Below are 15747 nucleotides of genomic sequence, written 5' to 3'. Positions count from 1 at the left end.
GGGGGGGGGGGGGGGGGTACAGGGGATTGAAGTCAGAGGCACTTGACCACAGAGCCATATCCCCAGCCCTATTTTATATTTTATTTAGAGACAGGGTCTCGCTGAGTTGCTTAGGGCCTCACTAAGTTGCTGAGGCTGGCTTTGAACTTGTGATCCTCCTGCCTCAGACTCCTGAGCCACTGAGATCCTGGGTGTATGACACTGTGCCTGGCAAATTTATTAATTTCTTTTCAAGTACTGAGGATTGAATCCAGGGCCTTGCACATTCTAGACAAGTGCTGTAACACTGAGCTACATCTCAGCCCTTTTCTGTTCTGTTCTTAATTTCTAGTCTAACTTCATCATGGTCAAATAATACACTTTGTTTTACAGTTTCTTTAATGCCCCAGGATATGTACATTGTTGGAGAATGTTCCATGTACATGTGAAAGTAATTATATTTAACTGTTGCTATATCACATTTTACAGATGTCAATGTGATCCTTTTGATAAATATTTATTCACATTTTTTAAAAAACCCTGCTCATGCTCTCTACTATTGTTTAATTTATTTTGGGGTGTTGCTGGGGATTGATCCCAGGGCCTTGCGCATGTGAGGCAAGCACCCTACAAATTGAGTTATATCCTCAGCCCCTACTATTCTGTTTATTATTGATGGAAGAGATTTTATATGGATGTCTGCTTCCCCCCCACCAATGTATCTCTTTTTCCTTCATGTATTATGAAGCTCTATTGTTAGATGTCCGTACATTTAAGATACTTTTCAGTGAATTGATATATTATTACAGTATCAACATTCTGTTAGGCTCTTCTTTTCCTTTGCTCATGAAAGCTCTTTATATTACCTGGTGATTTTCTTTGCTCTGAAGTGTATTTTGTATGATATTAAATGTAGACTCTCTAAGACTTGATGATGTATGCCTGTAATTCTAGCTACTTGAGAGGCTGAGGCAGGAGGATTGCAAGTTCAAGGCTAGCCTCAGCAACTTAGTGAAACATTGTCTCAAAATTTTAAAAAGGGATAGGGATGTAGCTTGGTGATAGAACACCTTGGCTTCAATGCCCAGGATAAAAAAATAAATAAATAAAATTTAAAAAAACCAAAAATGTATGTCAAATCCAAACCCACAGAGGAAAATGAGTTCAGTTCCCAAGAGAATAGTGAAACCATAACTATGTGAAACTTTATTTATATATTGGCATTAAATTAGTACTGCTCAAATTACATTGAGGATTTATAGTAAAATCTGAAAGTTCCTTCTAATGTACATATAAGTGGAGTCATGAAAGCTCTTTATATTACCTGGTTTATGACCTTACAGATTTAATTAACTGAATGAAAACTGAATCTCTATTCCACACCCCATCTTTTATCGCTAATAATAAAATCTATTCTTATTTTCAAGGTAGAATTTTAAGTGTCCATATTTCTCTTTTATTAATTTTTTAGTTATAGATGGACACAATACCTTTATTTTATTTATTTTTATTTTTTATAGTTACAGATGGACAGATGCCTTTATTTATTTTTATGTGGTATTAAAGATCAACCCCAGTGTCTCACACATACTAGGCAAGTGCTCTGCCACTGCCCCAGCCCCAGCCCAATACCTTTATTTTATTCATTTATGTTTTATGTGGTGCTGAGGATTGAACCCAGCACCTCACATGTGCTAGGCAAATGCTCTACCACTGAGGCACATCCAGTCCCTAAGTGTCCATATTTCTTAAGCCACATTTGAGGAAGTCATATCTTAGGTTTGGATGTTGTTTCTCCTCATCTTATACATAAAACTTCAACAGATTTAATATTGGCATCCATCATCTGTCAAATTCTTTACATTCGGGCTGGGGATGTGGCTCAAGCGGTAGCGCGCTCGCCTGGCATGCGTGTGGCCTGGGTTCGATCCTCAGCACCACATACAAACAAAGATATTGTGTCCGCCAAATAAATAAATAATTAAATAAAAAATTCTTTACATTCTTCAAACCAATCAAATTTTATAATTCTCAACATTTTTCTATGTCAATAAAATAAGGTTTGGAGTTACTGTATTTGATGTCCTTGTCAGACTGGACTTGTAGTTGCCATCTGGATTGGAATTAAAGGATGGGGAAGCAGAGATGGTTCTTGGCCTAAGTCTCTTTAACAGTAAAGAGGTAGAACAGAGCGCGAGGACTATGAAGACACTGATGGTAGACAGCACGGCACTGATACCTCTTGGTGGTGAAATTAGGGCAGCAAAGGTATACTGAGAGGAGTTATTTGAAATCGTCACAACAGCTGTTTTAATTTGAATAAATCTGCATGGGTAGGAGCAATGCCAGATGCAGCAGCCTCAGCCCAGCATGGCCACCATTGCTCTGCTCCTTCAGTGCTCAGCTTTTCTCCCTAGATGCCAGGTATGTGGAGATCTGCTGCTCTGGGATAGCACAGGCAAAATGGGGTGCATCCTTTCAATTACATTTAATGTGTCTGAGTATGTTGAGATTCAGTTCTACTATATTATTATCTCTATGGTCTCCTTTCTCATTATCCAGTTTCCTCTTTTTACTGTTCTTTTGGGTTAACTATTTTTTATGAGATTTTGAAAAATTTTTTAAACTTTATTTATTTATTTATTTATTTATTTATATGTGGTGCTGAGGATTAAACCCAGTGCCTCACATGCTAGGCAAGTGCTCTACCACTGACCTACAACCCCAGCTCTGGGTTAACTATTTCTTAAGTACTGTTTTCATTTACCTTTTAAAAAACCAATTTCATTGTATCCTTCTCAGTGATTAAAATATACATATATAAAATATATGTATAAATGTAAAATATTTATCTTCTCAGTCTTTTTTTTAGAGAAAGAGAGAGAGAGAGAGAGAGAATTTTTTTAATATTTATTTTTTAGTTTTCGGCAGACACATCTTTGTTTGTATGTGGTGCTGAGGATGGAACCCGGGCCGCACGCATGCCACGCGAGCCTGCTACCGCTTGAGCCACATCCCCAGCCCACTTCTCAGTCTTCATGAAATATTTTACCATTGAACTGGAAAGTAGAACCTAACAATCACAGAAGTCACATCAGCCTTAAACCTTTCTTTTGTAAATGTCTTGTTTATAATTTGAAATCCCCATGTTTTTATTCTCAACAACACAGATTCTCAGCACTACCAAAAAAAAAAAAAAGGAAAAAATGCAAATTTAACTAAGCATTCTATAGTTGTGGTTTCAATATGAATTTCATTTCAAAGGCCTTTTCCATGCTATTTATTCTATTACAAGCTGGCCTACATTGAGGGTGGAGGATGATCATCTCAGTCTTTTTTGTAAAGGTCTATGCTATGTCTCATAGCCACCATAGAGTTGTCAGATGTTGGGGACATGTAAATGGAGGGGGGAAAATGGCATTTAGCTCTTTTCTCTCACTGTGAATCCACCTCCCTCACTGGCCTTTTGATGGTTGGTTTGAATATGAAATACTTGCCTCCATGTATGTTGTTTGACAGAAATAGAGGAGCTATGATAATCTCATGTCCATAGGGAGAAAAATGACCAAAATGGTATGCATTTAGTATATAAATTTGAAATTAGAATTACAAAATGTGGAAGACAAGGTAATGGAACATATTTAAGGTCTTAAATTTCTGAAAAACATAAAGGAATGGAGACACTTGGGTAGGACAAAATGAAGAAATCTATAAGACACCATCAGAAAGTGGAAAACACATAAGATGTAAACTCCTATAATCTTTTTTTCCCCTCCTGCAATGTTGTAATAAAAAAATTACAAAGGTTGAGGATATAGTTTAGTGACATAGACAATACCAGCCTAGTATATATAGCTCTCATGCAGTGCAAAATTTACCTAAGAAAGGTAACATCATGCTGTGAGATATGTACACAGGTATTAAAATCTATGAAGAAAGGCCAAGAAATGATTGATTTAAGTTTGTGGATTCATAAAGATGACTGAGTACAGAAAGAGGCTCCAGTGACTATGTTTTTTACTCCTAGTACTAACAAAAAGGGCACAGCAGAGGCCGCACAGGCCTACAAGGGGAAGAGAGAGAGTTGGTCAGGAGACAGATAAGCAAGAAGAAAGCATCTGCCTCAGCATTTATTGGAATTTCCACCACAAAGGCAAAGCAGGGCATGAAAAAGTTTAGGATCAAGTTTGAATAATTCTCATGGGTAAAGGCATAGGAAATATTACTATTTGTCTTGAGCCTTTCCCTGTGTTGATTTTTGGAAGGGGAAATACTGACTTTATATATTAGTTAGACAAAGCAAGTAGCTGAGAATTTGGCCTTTTGATGGTTGGTTTGAATATGAAATACATGCCTCCACGTATGTTGTTTACTATCTTGAGGAATAACTTAGCACACTGGGAGGTGCAGTCTCTGCCCAGACCCCCAGAATTTCAGTACATCCCAATATACAGGAAATACAATACATGAGTAACACAATTGATCCTCAGATGGTCTGATGTTACACTAAACAACTCTGGGACAACGTCAAGAGATTTTTCACTGATAAGGAGAAAAATGCCAGGCATGGTAGTAATTCTGGAGGCTGGGACAGGATTTGTAAGTTTGAGGCTAGCCTCAGCAATCTAGCAAGACTGTCTCAAAATAAAAATAAAAAAAGATTAGTGATGTAGCTCAGTGAGATCACCCCTGGTTCAATCAGAAGGGAGGGAAGGGGTTTAAAAAAAAAAGGACAAAGAAAGGAAAGAAAGAAAAGGTGAAATATTGCAGTACTTGTAATAAGTATGTACAGTACTTGTGGGCCTGGCCACAACAAAGTTCTCAGATAACTATGGCATTATTCAAGAAAATAGACCTGAAATGTTGCAAGATCAATAATTTTTTCTGCAGATTGTAAAACGTATAATAGTATGAATTTGACAGTGATCAAGATGGAAGGCCTGGAATTATACTGTTGTGAGGATATGAATTTAAACATTAGCAAATTCTAAGTAGAGAAAAATGGTTTTGAAACCAAGGGGAAGGAGTCAGATCAACATGGAAAACATGATCAGCAGAATTAACTGGGAAGATAGTGGACTCCCCTTTGGTGTCACTGCATTAATTGACAGCAGCTGCCTCCTGGGAAACCAGAAAAAGTTTTGTCAACTTTCAGAAATGTAGGTAGTAACCTCTCTAAGAGGTAGCAGTAACTTCTATCAGATTTTCCTAAAGGTATGGGGTATAGAGCTGTATGTTTTGGCTGACATTATACCAGGATCACAGGCTAAGCTGACAGCAAGCTTGGGCACACAATCAAACCCCAAATATCAAAGTAAGAAAAAGCAAATGTTTTGTGTGCAATTTGTACCTGAGGAGCACTAGCGCACAGATATTGCTACAAAGAAGGTTCTGGTGAATTTGAACTCATCTTTAGTGCACAGGAGGAAGTCCTCTCCAGTGGCAAGGTCACCAGCAGTGAGTTTCTCAGGCAGGGCAATGTCTGGGCTGTGAACATTATACTGTCATTTATTAATGATACTGTCACTTGGAGACAAGGGGAAGGACGAGGCCAAACTGCACTAGTGACTTCACCCATCACCTACATGTGCTCATCAGCAGGCAACTGTGAACAAGTTCCAGAGGGACCTATAGGTCTCATTTCAGACAGTAAGGATGGCATCTAAGGCAAATTCATGAGCCATAACCATCCACACAAGGCAGCCCAGATTGATGTGATCACCTTTATTGTCACTGCCAACAGGTAATGGCAATAATATTTGGGCTTAACAGTAATAATCACACCCACAAGAGAACCATTTCATTACCACTCCTCACAAGAAACACATGGAACATGAAAGTGCACAGGTCTCTTCTGTTCAGGATTTATTGTTTAGCATGATTTGGAATACCTCTGCACTGGCTGGATTAAAAGCCAAAGAAAGGGCTGCAGCCCTGATGGCAGCCATCAAGGGGCTGAGTTCTGACGGCAACACATGATAGAACCCAAAGTTGCTCAAACTTTAAATTTGGATCACTCAGGCTGAAACCTGATTGTGCTGGTCTGAGAGGCTGTACCCAAGGGCCAATTCAGAACCATGATGGTTTCGAGCACAGTAGAACATGACACCAGTTATGTTCAGTTTTTCTGTTTCCATGTGCATCAAAGGACAAATCCAGAAGCAGTTTGTACTGCCAGTCCAAGCTGTTGCTAACTCAGGCATTCATAAGTGCTTTGCAGGCTGTGTAATGGATGCACAGATTAAAGACAACACTGAGGCCTCTCCCTCACTCCCTGCAATGCCAATGTTACAGGAACTTCCATTCTCAAGGGGTTCACGGGGTCTCTCTCTCTCTCTGCATGGTCATGAAATTGAGGTCTCTCACACTAGTAATTATTTATCACTCGTCCTTTCTCTACTCACTTTTCTTGCACTCTCATCTTTTATCTGAAAGGATCAGGTATAAGAGAACAAGGGCATTTAACAACATTAAATGTGTTAAAGTGAAAAAGGCTTTCTCACAGTACTAAATCCCAGGATTTAGCATGTTTAAGAGCATGACAAGCCAGGTATGGTCATGCGTGCCTGTCCCAGCAGCTCAGGAAGCTGAGGCAGGAAAATCACAAGTCAAAGCCAACCTCAGCAATTTAGCAAGGTCCTAAGCAATTCAGTGAGACCCTGTTAAACACCTGAGTTCAATCCCTGGTACAAAAAAAAAAAAAAAAAACATGAGAAACCTAGGAAAGATTCTATACTGCTAAAATAGTATTGTTTGTATCCCAAAGGCCCACTTTTCACCTGGTGGCTATCCAGAAGTTGTAGCAACTGAAATGACTGAAATGAAATAGTGTTGCTATGGAGGAAAGGAAAGACATATCACTCCAGAATGATCAAGGTAGAATCACAAATGTTCGAAATAAACCAGAACCATTCAGACAGTGGTGTCTGTTGGTACACTAGATTTCAAGTTAAGGGGACATAATTCCCAAACCCCTATATTAAATTTCTCTTGGATCTGAATCATGTTTGCTAAAGGTTGACTTTCCAACAGTCCTTTCCTTCATAAAGTTTTCTCCACTATGATGACACAAGTGAAGACCAACATATTTACAGAACTACAACCTTCCCATATATTTTACATCAGGAGTTCTTCCTTCTATTGCAAAGTCTCACATTTAGTAACTTTCTGGGAATTAGTGAAATATTTTATATTTCCTTCCTTACAATGTGAAGAATCTTAAGGGATTTTTTTGTATTCCTCCCATTGAAAGGGTTTCTTTTCAGTGTGAGTTATTAAATGTTCAGTTAGTAGGTAAAACTTACTGTAGGCTTTCCCACATTCCTGACACTTAAAGGGTTTCTCTGTTGTGTGAATTTTCACATGATGAATTAGGTTTGAGGATGAACTGAAGGATTTCCCACATTCCTTACATTCATAAGGCCTTTCCCCAGTGTGAGTTCTTACATGCTCAGTTCGGCTTGAAGAAGTGGTGAAGGCTTTCCCACAGTACTTACACTTATAGGGTTTTACTCCTGTGTGAATATGAATGTGCTTAGTAAGATAAGAGAAATACTGAAAGGATTTTCCACATACATTACATTCAAATGGCTTTTCCACCATGTGAGTTTTTAAATGGTCAAGTAATAGATTGCATCTATTGTAGGCTTTCCCACATTCCTTACATTCATAGGGTTTCTTTCCAGTGTGAATGATTAGATGTTTACGTAGGTATGAGGAATTGAGGAAGGCTTTCCCACATTCCTTACATATATAGGGTCTCTCTCCACTGTGAGTTCTTACATGTCTACGTAGGTATGAGGAAGCATGAAAGACTTTACCACATTCACCACATATAAAGGGTATCTCTCCACTATGAGTTTTTCTTACATGATTATGTAGGTATGAAGAATTAAGGAAGGCTTTTCCACACTCTTTACAAATATAGGGTCTCTCACCACTGTGAGTTCTTACATGTCTACGTAGGTATGAGGAAGAATGGAAGGCTTTTCCACATTCCCTACATATATAGGGTTTCTCCCCACTGTGAGTTCTTCTTATGTGGTTACGTAGATATGAGGAAGTGAGAAAGGCTCTTCCACATTCCTTACATATATAGGGTCTCTCGCCACTGTGAGTTCTTACATGTTGAGCAAGGCGTGAGGATGAAGCGAAGGCTTTCCCACATTCGTTACATTCATAGGGCTTCTCTGAAGCATGTGTTGGTTCATGTGTGGTAAGGCCTGAGCGCTTAGTGAAGGCTTTTCCACATTCCTTACATTTATAGGGTTTTTCTCCAGTATGAATTCTAAAATGTTCCATTAGCCGTGAGTAAGTAGTGAAGGGCTTCCTACATTCCTTACATTTAAAGGGTTTCTCCCCAGTATGGGTTCGCATGTGCCTATTAAGGTTTGAAGAACGTCTGAAGACTTTTCCACAAACCTTACATGCATTGTTTTTCATTGTGCGCATTTGAACAGGCACGGCAGGACTTGTAGAGTGAGTAAAATGCCCTGCATTCCTTGTATTTTGAGTTTTCATGTGAGTCTTGAAATATGAGTGTTCACTGAAGATTTCTCCACACTGCATATAGTCACAAAGTTCCCCTGCACTGTGGTGTCCTGCCTGTTGATGAAGGGATGAATGATGGTTAAAAGACTTTTCAGACTTATTAATTCTTACCTATCTGCAGACAGAAACAGTATTATTATGATTATTATCCTTACCACTTTGATTACATGCAAACATTCCCTGCTCTGTAAACTTCAAGCTGAATGAAGGAACCCAATTTCAAGGATCCTGTGACATCCAGTCTACTCTTGGAAATGACTACTCTATATTTTTATGAAGTTCCTTTAGGAACCTCAGTGTCCAGTTACATGTGTAGGAATGTGTATTAGTGAAACTCTGCCTCATGTTTTGAGCTAAATTTAGGATAAAATCCTAAATTCATCATATTCAGAGTATCTCCCTACTGGGTGAATGCTACTCAAAAATCTCTCATTTATGTTGATTTTCTATAAAGAAATTCCCAATCTTTTGATATTAATCTCCCTTGTTAATATTAGAATTCACCGATTCTATTGCCTTTTCCCTGTAAAACAATGAACAATGATAATATATTTATTTAGAGGATGATTATGATTTTTAACATCTTCATGACATTCTTACAGTTCCTGGCATGATTTCTTTTAAATTGAATTATGAAACAATAGTGCCAGAACCTTCTGCCATCTGCTCTAATCTTAAAACAACTGTTTAGATATTTACAAAATTGAGGCCAGGTGAGGTGGTATGTGCCTGTAATCCCAGTGGCTGAGGAGCCTGAGGCAGGGGGATTGTAAATTCAAAGCCAGCCTCAGCTACAGCAAGGCACTAAGCAACTCAGTGAGACCCTTTCTCTACATAAAATACAAGAGGACTAGGGATGTGGCTCAGACGTTGAGTGCCCCTGAGTTCAATCCCTGGTACCCCCTCTACCAAAAAAAAAAAAAAAAGATATTTACAAAATTGAGCCAGCAGAGTGGCATTCACCTAGAATCATAGATACTCAGGGGCTAAGGCAGGAGGATTGTTAAGTTCAAGGGCAACCTGGGCAACTTAGCAAGACCCTGTCTTGACACTTAAAAAAAAGGCTGGGAATGTAGCTCAGGGTAGTGTTGGCCTAGCTTGCACAGGACCAGGATTCACTCTTTAGACCATTCCCCCCTCCCCCAAAAATATTCACAATACTGCCTTAAAAGTCAATCTCTAGTTACACATGTGGGACTATGTACTTATGGGATCTCTGAAGGAATAGGTTTTATGACAGACAGGTTTGGGACATGTTAAAAATTCAAATTCATCACCTTCAGAATATACTCCTTCCTAGGTGAATGCTACTTATTTTCTATAAGGGAATTGGCAATGTTCTCTGAGTGGAAAACAACAAATATCCATGTTAATCTTACTGTTTGTATCCCACTGGAAGTCTGTCCCCTCAAAAAATCCTGCTGAAGTGTTGCCTCTTTGGTGTTAAGTAGTATTTTCCATTCTGAAGATAAACAGAAAAATAAAATTAAAGTTTGGAGCAGAAATGGTAGACTTAGGAGTTAAAAATAATAGGGCTCATTTATATTTGTTATCAATTTAAAACTGGTTAAAAAGAAAGAAAAGTCTGGAGCTGGGGTTGTGGTTCAGTGGTAGAGTGCCTGCCCAGCATGTGTGAGGCACTGGGTTTGATCCTCAGCACCACAAAAACATAAATAAATAAGGGTTAAGGTTTAAAAAAAAAAAGAAAAGAAAAGTTTGACCATTTTGAACTAGGTTAAAACTTTGGTGACAGCTAAAGATGTGAATCACAGTTTTAGACATTTATTAAAAATTAATTCTTTGAAAAATAAAACTGATGGTTAACAACAAAAAATATTATTAGGCATAAAAAGGAGCAAAAATCTGGACATAAACCATATAACAAAATAATAAAAAAAGGTCATTTTTGTGAGATCACAGGAAAGTCTGAATAGACAGAAAGTGAGCATATGAGAAGTTCTTTACTTTTTTACCTTCTCAGAGAAATGACCTGAAATGTCTGATATCAAGTGCATATTAAAAAGTCCCCCTTAACACTCCCAAATACACTATGTGTCCTTGATGGGGACTGTTATTCACAAACACTCACCTTGGAGATCTCCACTCTGCACTGTCCACAGATCCTCTTCTTGTTCCAACCAGTAGATGAGACTAGGTTTAATGGGCTCACATCCTGTATACAGGGAAAGATACATTCATGAAAGAGTTTCAGATAAAAGATCATAAAACATTATGATTCAGGAACTATATTTCTAACAGATGTAGGGAATCATAAAAGGGCTAAGCATGAAAATATCATCTCTTTCTATGCCCCCAAAAGATCTTTGAACCCTGAAACCCAAACACTAACACCTTGATTCAAATAGAAAATATAGTGAAACAAAAATTACCCCAGTGATTCTCACATGACACTGCATCAGATTCATGTGGGTGGCTTGTTAAAACTCACATGACAGGTATCTACCTGGAGTTTCTGATTCGATAGGTCAAAAGAAGAAACTGGTAATTTACATTTCACTTTTGTGGGGGTAGTCCTGGTGATTGAATCTCAGTACCTTGTGCATGTTAGGCAAGTGCTCTACCACTGAGCTGGAAATAAAAAATAATTTTTATTTCCCATGGGGTGATGGCAACAATATTCTTCTTGGACTCACATTTTGATAACCACCAATATGTATTAAAATGTACAGTAGTCCCCCCTATAGTTTTACTTTTATGGTTTCTTACAATCCATCCTATCTAAACATGTGAAATATAAATTTCCAGAAAAATATTCACTAGTTTTAAATTGCACACCATTTTGAGTAGCTTGATAAAATCTCATGCTATCCTACTCTGTCCTACAGGGGATATGAATCATCCCTTTATCCATCATATCCACACTCTATATGCTTCCTGACCATTAAGTCATTTAGTAGCTGTCTCACTTATGGTTGATTATCACAGTATAACATTGCTTGTGTTCAAGTAATCCTTATTTTACTTAAAAACAGACCCAAAGAGAACAGTAGTGATGCTGCCAATTTGAAAATGCCAAAGAGAAAACATAAAGTGCTATATTTAACTGAAAGTTGAAAGTTCTTGATTTAAAAAGGAAAAAAATATATATGCTTAGGCTGCTAATATCTACAATAAGAAAAAAATCTTCAATCTGTGAAACTATACAGAAGAAAAAAGAAATTCATGTTGCTTTTGTTGTTGCACCTCAAAACTTGATTGAAACTGTTCAGTTCGACGAACATTTCCAGACATCCATTGGGGGCGTCCTAGAATATACACCTTAGAATAAAGGTGGACCACTATACTAGGGAAGAGACTATGCCCCTGTTATTTCCCAACATAGTCAGAGTTGACATCACTGATGCTGCAGCACAGCAAGTACAGAACACCCATCTTCCCTAAGCTACAAGGAATGATGGCAGTCTTACCTACTGAGGCCAGGTTCCGGTAGTTCTCTAGCATCACATCTCTGTACAGGTCTCTGTGCATTTGATCCAATAGAATCCATTCCTCTTGGGTGAAGTCCACAGCCACATCCTCAAAGGTCACCAAGTTCTTAAAAAAAAAAAAAAAAAGTCACCAGGTCCTAAAACATTACACACATGCATGCAAGCAAACCTGAGTAACAAGTAAAATAGCAACATTTCCACCAATGTTCACTAGAGAAAGAGGAATTGAGACCAGTGCCTACACAGGGATCTGAGGCTTCCATTGTCTACCAAGGCTTTCGTGGTCCTAGGAACTTTTTTCTCTATTTACACTCAATTTAAGGTTGATATCCCTCAGTCATGTGGCTTTAATGGCTCTTCTGGCACCTGAACTGATCTCACCACAACCAGAATACAAGTCCTTTTCTTATTTTGTACTATTAAAGTACATTCCTGGAGGCTGGGAATGTAGTTCAGCAGCAGAGCACTTGACTAGCATGTTTGAGGCCTTGGTGTCCATATCAGCACCACACTTGAGCCTGTAATCCCTGCTTCTTGGGAGGCTGGGGCAGGAGGATTGCACTTTCAAGGCCAGCCTCAGCAACATAAGTGTGAAGATTAATTCATAATTACTGAAATAATGGGATGATTTTTAGGCAACACTTCACCAATACCAGAGGCTCCACTCTAGAAATTCAGCTGGAGACTGAGTCCTTGAGTTTGTCTCTACTTGATTTAAGAAACTTTGAAGACATATCTGTCTAAAAATATGCCTACCTGTAAAGACAAGCTGGTCATTTTGTGAGACATGGTGTCTGCATACCTGATAACAATTTGTCAGACAGTCTGCCACCATCCTTTCTGTCTTAATCTTTTCTTGAAGAAGGCAGACTGGGCCCCTAGACAGAAGAAAGCCTAAAAAAGAGAGAGAGAGAGAGAGAGAGAGAGAGAGAGAGAGAGAGCGCATGAGAACCCAGAGCTGACCACAATTCTTACTCATATGTCAGTAAATTAGTCCACTCTAGCATGAAACCCCATATAATCCAACACACTCTACATACAGACACACAATTGCCATACAATGTCAGAGTAGTCCTTTCTACCTAGAGCCAACAGAAGGGACGATAAACTATGCTGCCCACCAGGAAAAGACAACAGTCTCATTTTACTAGGAAGACATTTCAGGCCAGGGGAGATGTGACACTTTATTTCCCTATGGTGATAAATGACATGAGGGAGATTATGCAGCACCTCTTTTCAAAAGACACATGCTAGGGAGCTGACTTCACAACTGCATTCTCTAGCCCCCAGGGTTCCCCCTAAATGAACTAAACAAGATAGAGTGACTGCTCCAGCATTGACTCTACAGTATACGGGGGGGGGGGCCTAAATCAGATAGCCCCTAGGCTATATCAAATCCCCATTCTTTCTAATAACATAGTCCCCAGAGAACTTGACATTGCAAATGAAAGTTTGTAGGTGTTCAGTGGTCTGGATCTTGTAAAGACATCCCTCAAAGATTCCACTCCAAAAGATTGCACCTCATACAAACTACCAGCCAAAATAAAGGGGTGTAATACTCTATAGACCTTTTGAATTCTGGATGCAACATTTCAAAACTTGAATGAATTTTAACATATCTTAAGGCTTTCAGTTTCAAATAGAGACAAGAGCAAGTTAAAGGTACAGTACAAGCCTCTCAAGCACCTGGTCCACATTATCAGGCAGACCCAATAATCCTCAAAGTGTCCATGGGTAAACAGTGTGAACTATTGGAAGCCTCTAGCAAGCACCAACAGGAGAATCACACAACAGACCTTTGGTACTTGTAAGCAACTCTGTGCGCTCTCTCTCTCTCTCTTTTTCCCAATGCCGAGGATATAACAAAGCCCAAAGAATGCTAGGCAAGCATTCTACCAGAGTTACAGCCCTCACAATTATCCCTTTTTTGAAGATAACTATTCTGTTTTTAAGAGACATGTTGTCAGTACCTGGAAGAATAACCATGGACACTAAGTGACTAAAATAGAACTGAGGGAGCTGGGGTTGCAGCTCAGTGGTAGAGTGCTTGCCCAGCACAGGAGGCACTGGGTTCAATCCTCATCAAAACAAACTTTAGATGACATTATTATTATTTTATTTTTTGGTACTGGGGATTGAACTCAGGGGCATTCAACCACTGAGCCACATGCCCAGCCTATTTTGTATTTCATTTAGAGACAGGGTCTCACTGAGTTGCTCAGTGACTCGCCGGTGCTGAGCTCTTGGCTTTGGACTCACTATCCTCCTGCCTTCGCCAACCGAGCCGCTGGGTTACCGCGTGGGCCACTGCGCCTGCCTAGATGTCATTATCATTTTTTTTTTTTTTTGAGAGAGAGAGAGAGAGAGAGAATTTTAATATTTATTTTTTAGTTTTTGGCGGACACAACATCTTTGTTGGTATGTGGTGCTGAGGATGGAACCCGGGCCGCGCGCATGCCAGGAGAGCGCGCTACCGCTTGAGCCACATCCCCAGCCCGACATTATCCTTTTTAACTTTGTTACTTGAAACAGTATTGTGGTTTTAGTAAGGCGATGCCCTTATCTTTAGAAGATGCATTCCCGAGTATTTAAAGGAAAAGTTTCATGTTCTCAATTTATATTCAACGATAATTTATATTCAAATGATAATTTACCAAAAAATGTTCTTAATTTCCTGAAAAGTGGGCAAACATGCACAATGCTCAAAATTGGTACATCTGCCACTATATTTATTACATATGTTAATTCGTATTTTTTGAAAGAAAAATGTGAGGGAAAAAACATGCATGCATACAGGAGGTGGGGTAGAGGGTTTACCTTCAAAGCCCGGTGTTCAATTCCTACCACCACAGAATAACCTGAACAAAACAACACATGCTGTAATGAATTCAATTATTCTAGCACCACTAATAAACCTTCCATCTCTTTTTCCTGGCGGCCCCCGTTTTGAAGCTCTGTGGGGACGTACAAGCTTTGGAACTTCGGAAGAGAAACCTATGTCTATGCAGATACAGGTTTTTCCAGTAAGAAAACCTGTATCTGCATAGAAGTAGTCACACCCTAGACACCTAAAAATCTACATTATCTTTCTATCCGAATGTCATGTATAAACTAAATACCGTCAAAGACAATGCCAAACTCTCAGATAAAACATTCTTTTAAGAAAGAAGTAGAGGCTCTTGTGAACCAACTTGTACCCAATACTGACCTGAACTCGCCAGAATGCCAATCCGTCAGGAGAGTGGGCACTGAGTCTGGAGCCAACGTTACTAAATCGCGGAAATTCTCTTCCCTCTGGGAAACAATTTCGGAAAGACTGCTTTTCAGGCTTTGGAAAAGAGGAGCGCCGCGGAAGAAAGCACCCGGAGGGCGCGCCCCGGCGACACTTCCTGACCCAGCGCCACCGGCGCCTCTCGGACCCGAGAGCCGGGAAGGATGCGCGGCCCTAGGCACGCCAGCGAAGCCGGCCTGGTCCCTTTACCGGGGTCCGCTGCCACCACTGGGAGACCCCGCACGCAGAATCCACCCAAGGCGGGGAGAGGTGCACCATGAGGAAGGCACTTGACACTACACTGCGGGGCCGGCGCCCGCTGACGTCACTTCCGCTTTCAGGCTTCGGCCTTCAAGGGGGTTCCTCAGGCATCAGCCACGTCGAGCCACGTCGGCCGGCCAGGCGCGGACATTCTAACTTCCTCTCCGGGGAGGATGAGGCTGACACACGGGTCGGTTCGTTGCAGGAGGCAGAACCGGGCGAGGCGGCCGAGGGCGA

General features: G+C 39.8%; 1 protein-coding gene and 1 long non-coding RNA gene across 2 annotated transcripts in view; one reads left to right on the top strand and one right to left on the bottom strand.

Annotated features, from left to right (window-relative positions):
* Positions 1 to 1837, top strand: part of LOC125613790 — a 19941-nt gene extending 18104 nt beyond the window's left edge. The window contains exon 3 of the long non-coding RNA XR_007344366.1: positions 1698 to 1837. This is a non-coding gene — a long non-coding RNA (uncharacterized LOC125613790). The remainder of the gene's footprint in view (positions 1 to 1697) is intronic.
* Positions 1838 to 5686: 3849 nt separating this feature from the next.
* LOC107145156 (zinc finger protein OZF-like) lies at positions 5687 to 15741 on the bottom strand. The gene is given in 7 exon segments (XM_048795259.1): positions 5687 to 7310; positions 7312 to 8583; positions 9909 to 9991; positions 10619 to 10702; positions 11958 to 12084; positions 12781 to 12872; positions 15187 to 15741. Coding segments are annotated over 6 exon segments (1644 nt in total). The 5' UTR covers positions 12814 to 12872; positions 15187 to 15741; the 3' UTR covers positions 5687 to 7265.
* Between the last annotated feature and the right edge of the window lie 6 nt (positions 15742 to 15747).

Source organism: Marmota marmota, unplaced genomic scaffold (assembly GCF_001458135.2).
Source record: "Marmota marmota marmota unplaced genomic scaffold, marMar, whole genome shotgun sequence".
NCBI lineage: Eukaryota > Metazoa > Chordata > Mammalia > Rodentia > Sciuridae > Marmota > Marmota marmota.
The sequence above is the reverse complement of the archived record's forward strand: the minus strand, read 5'-3'. Positions and strand labels throughout refer to the sequence as shown.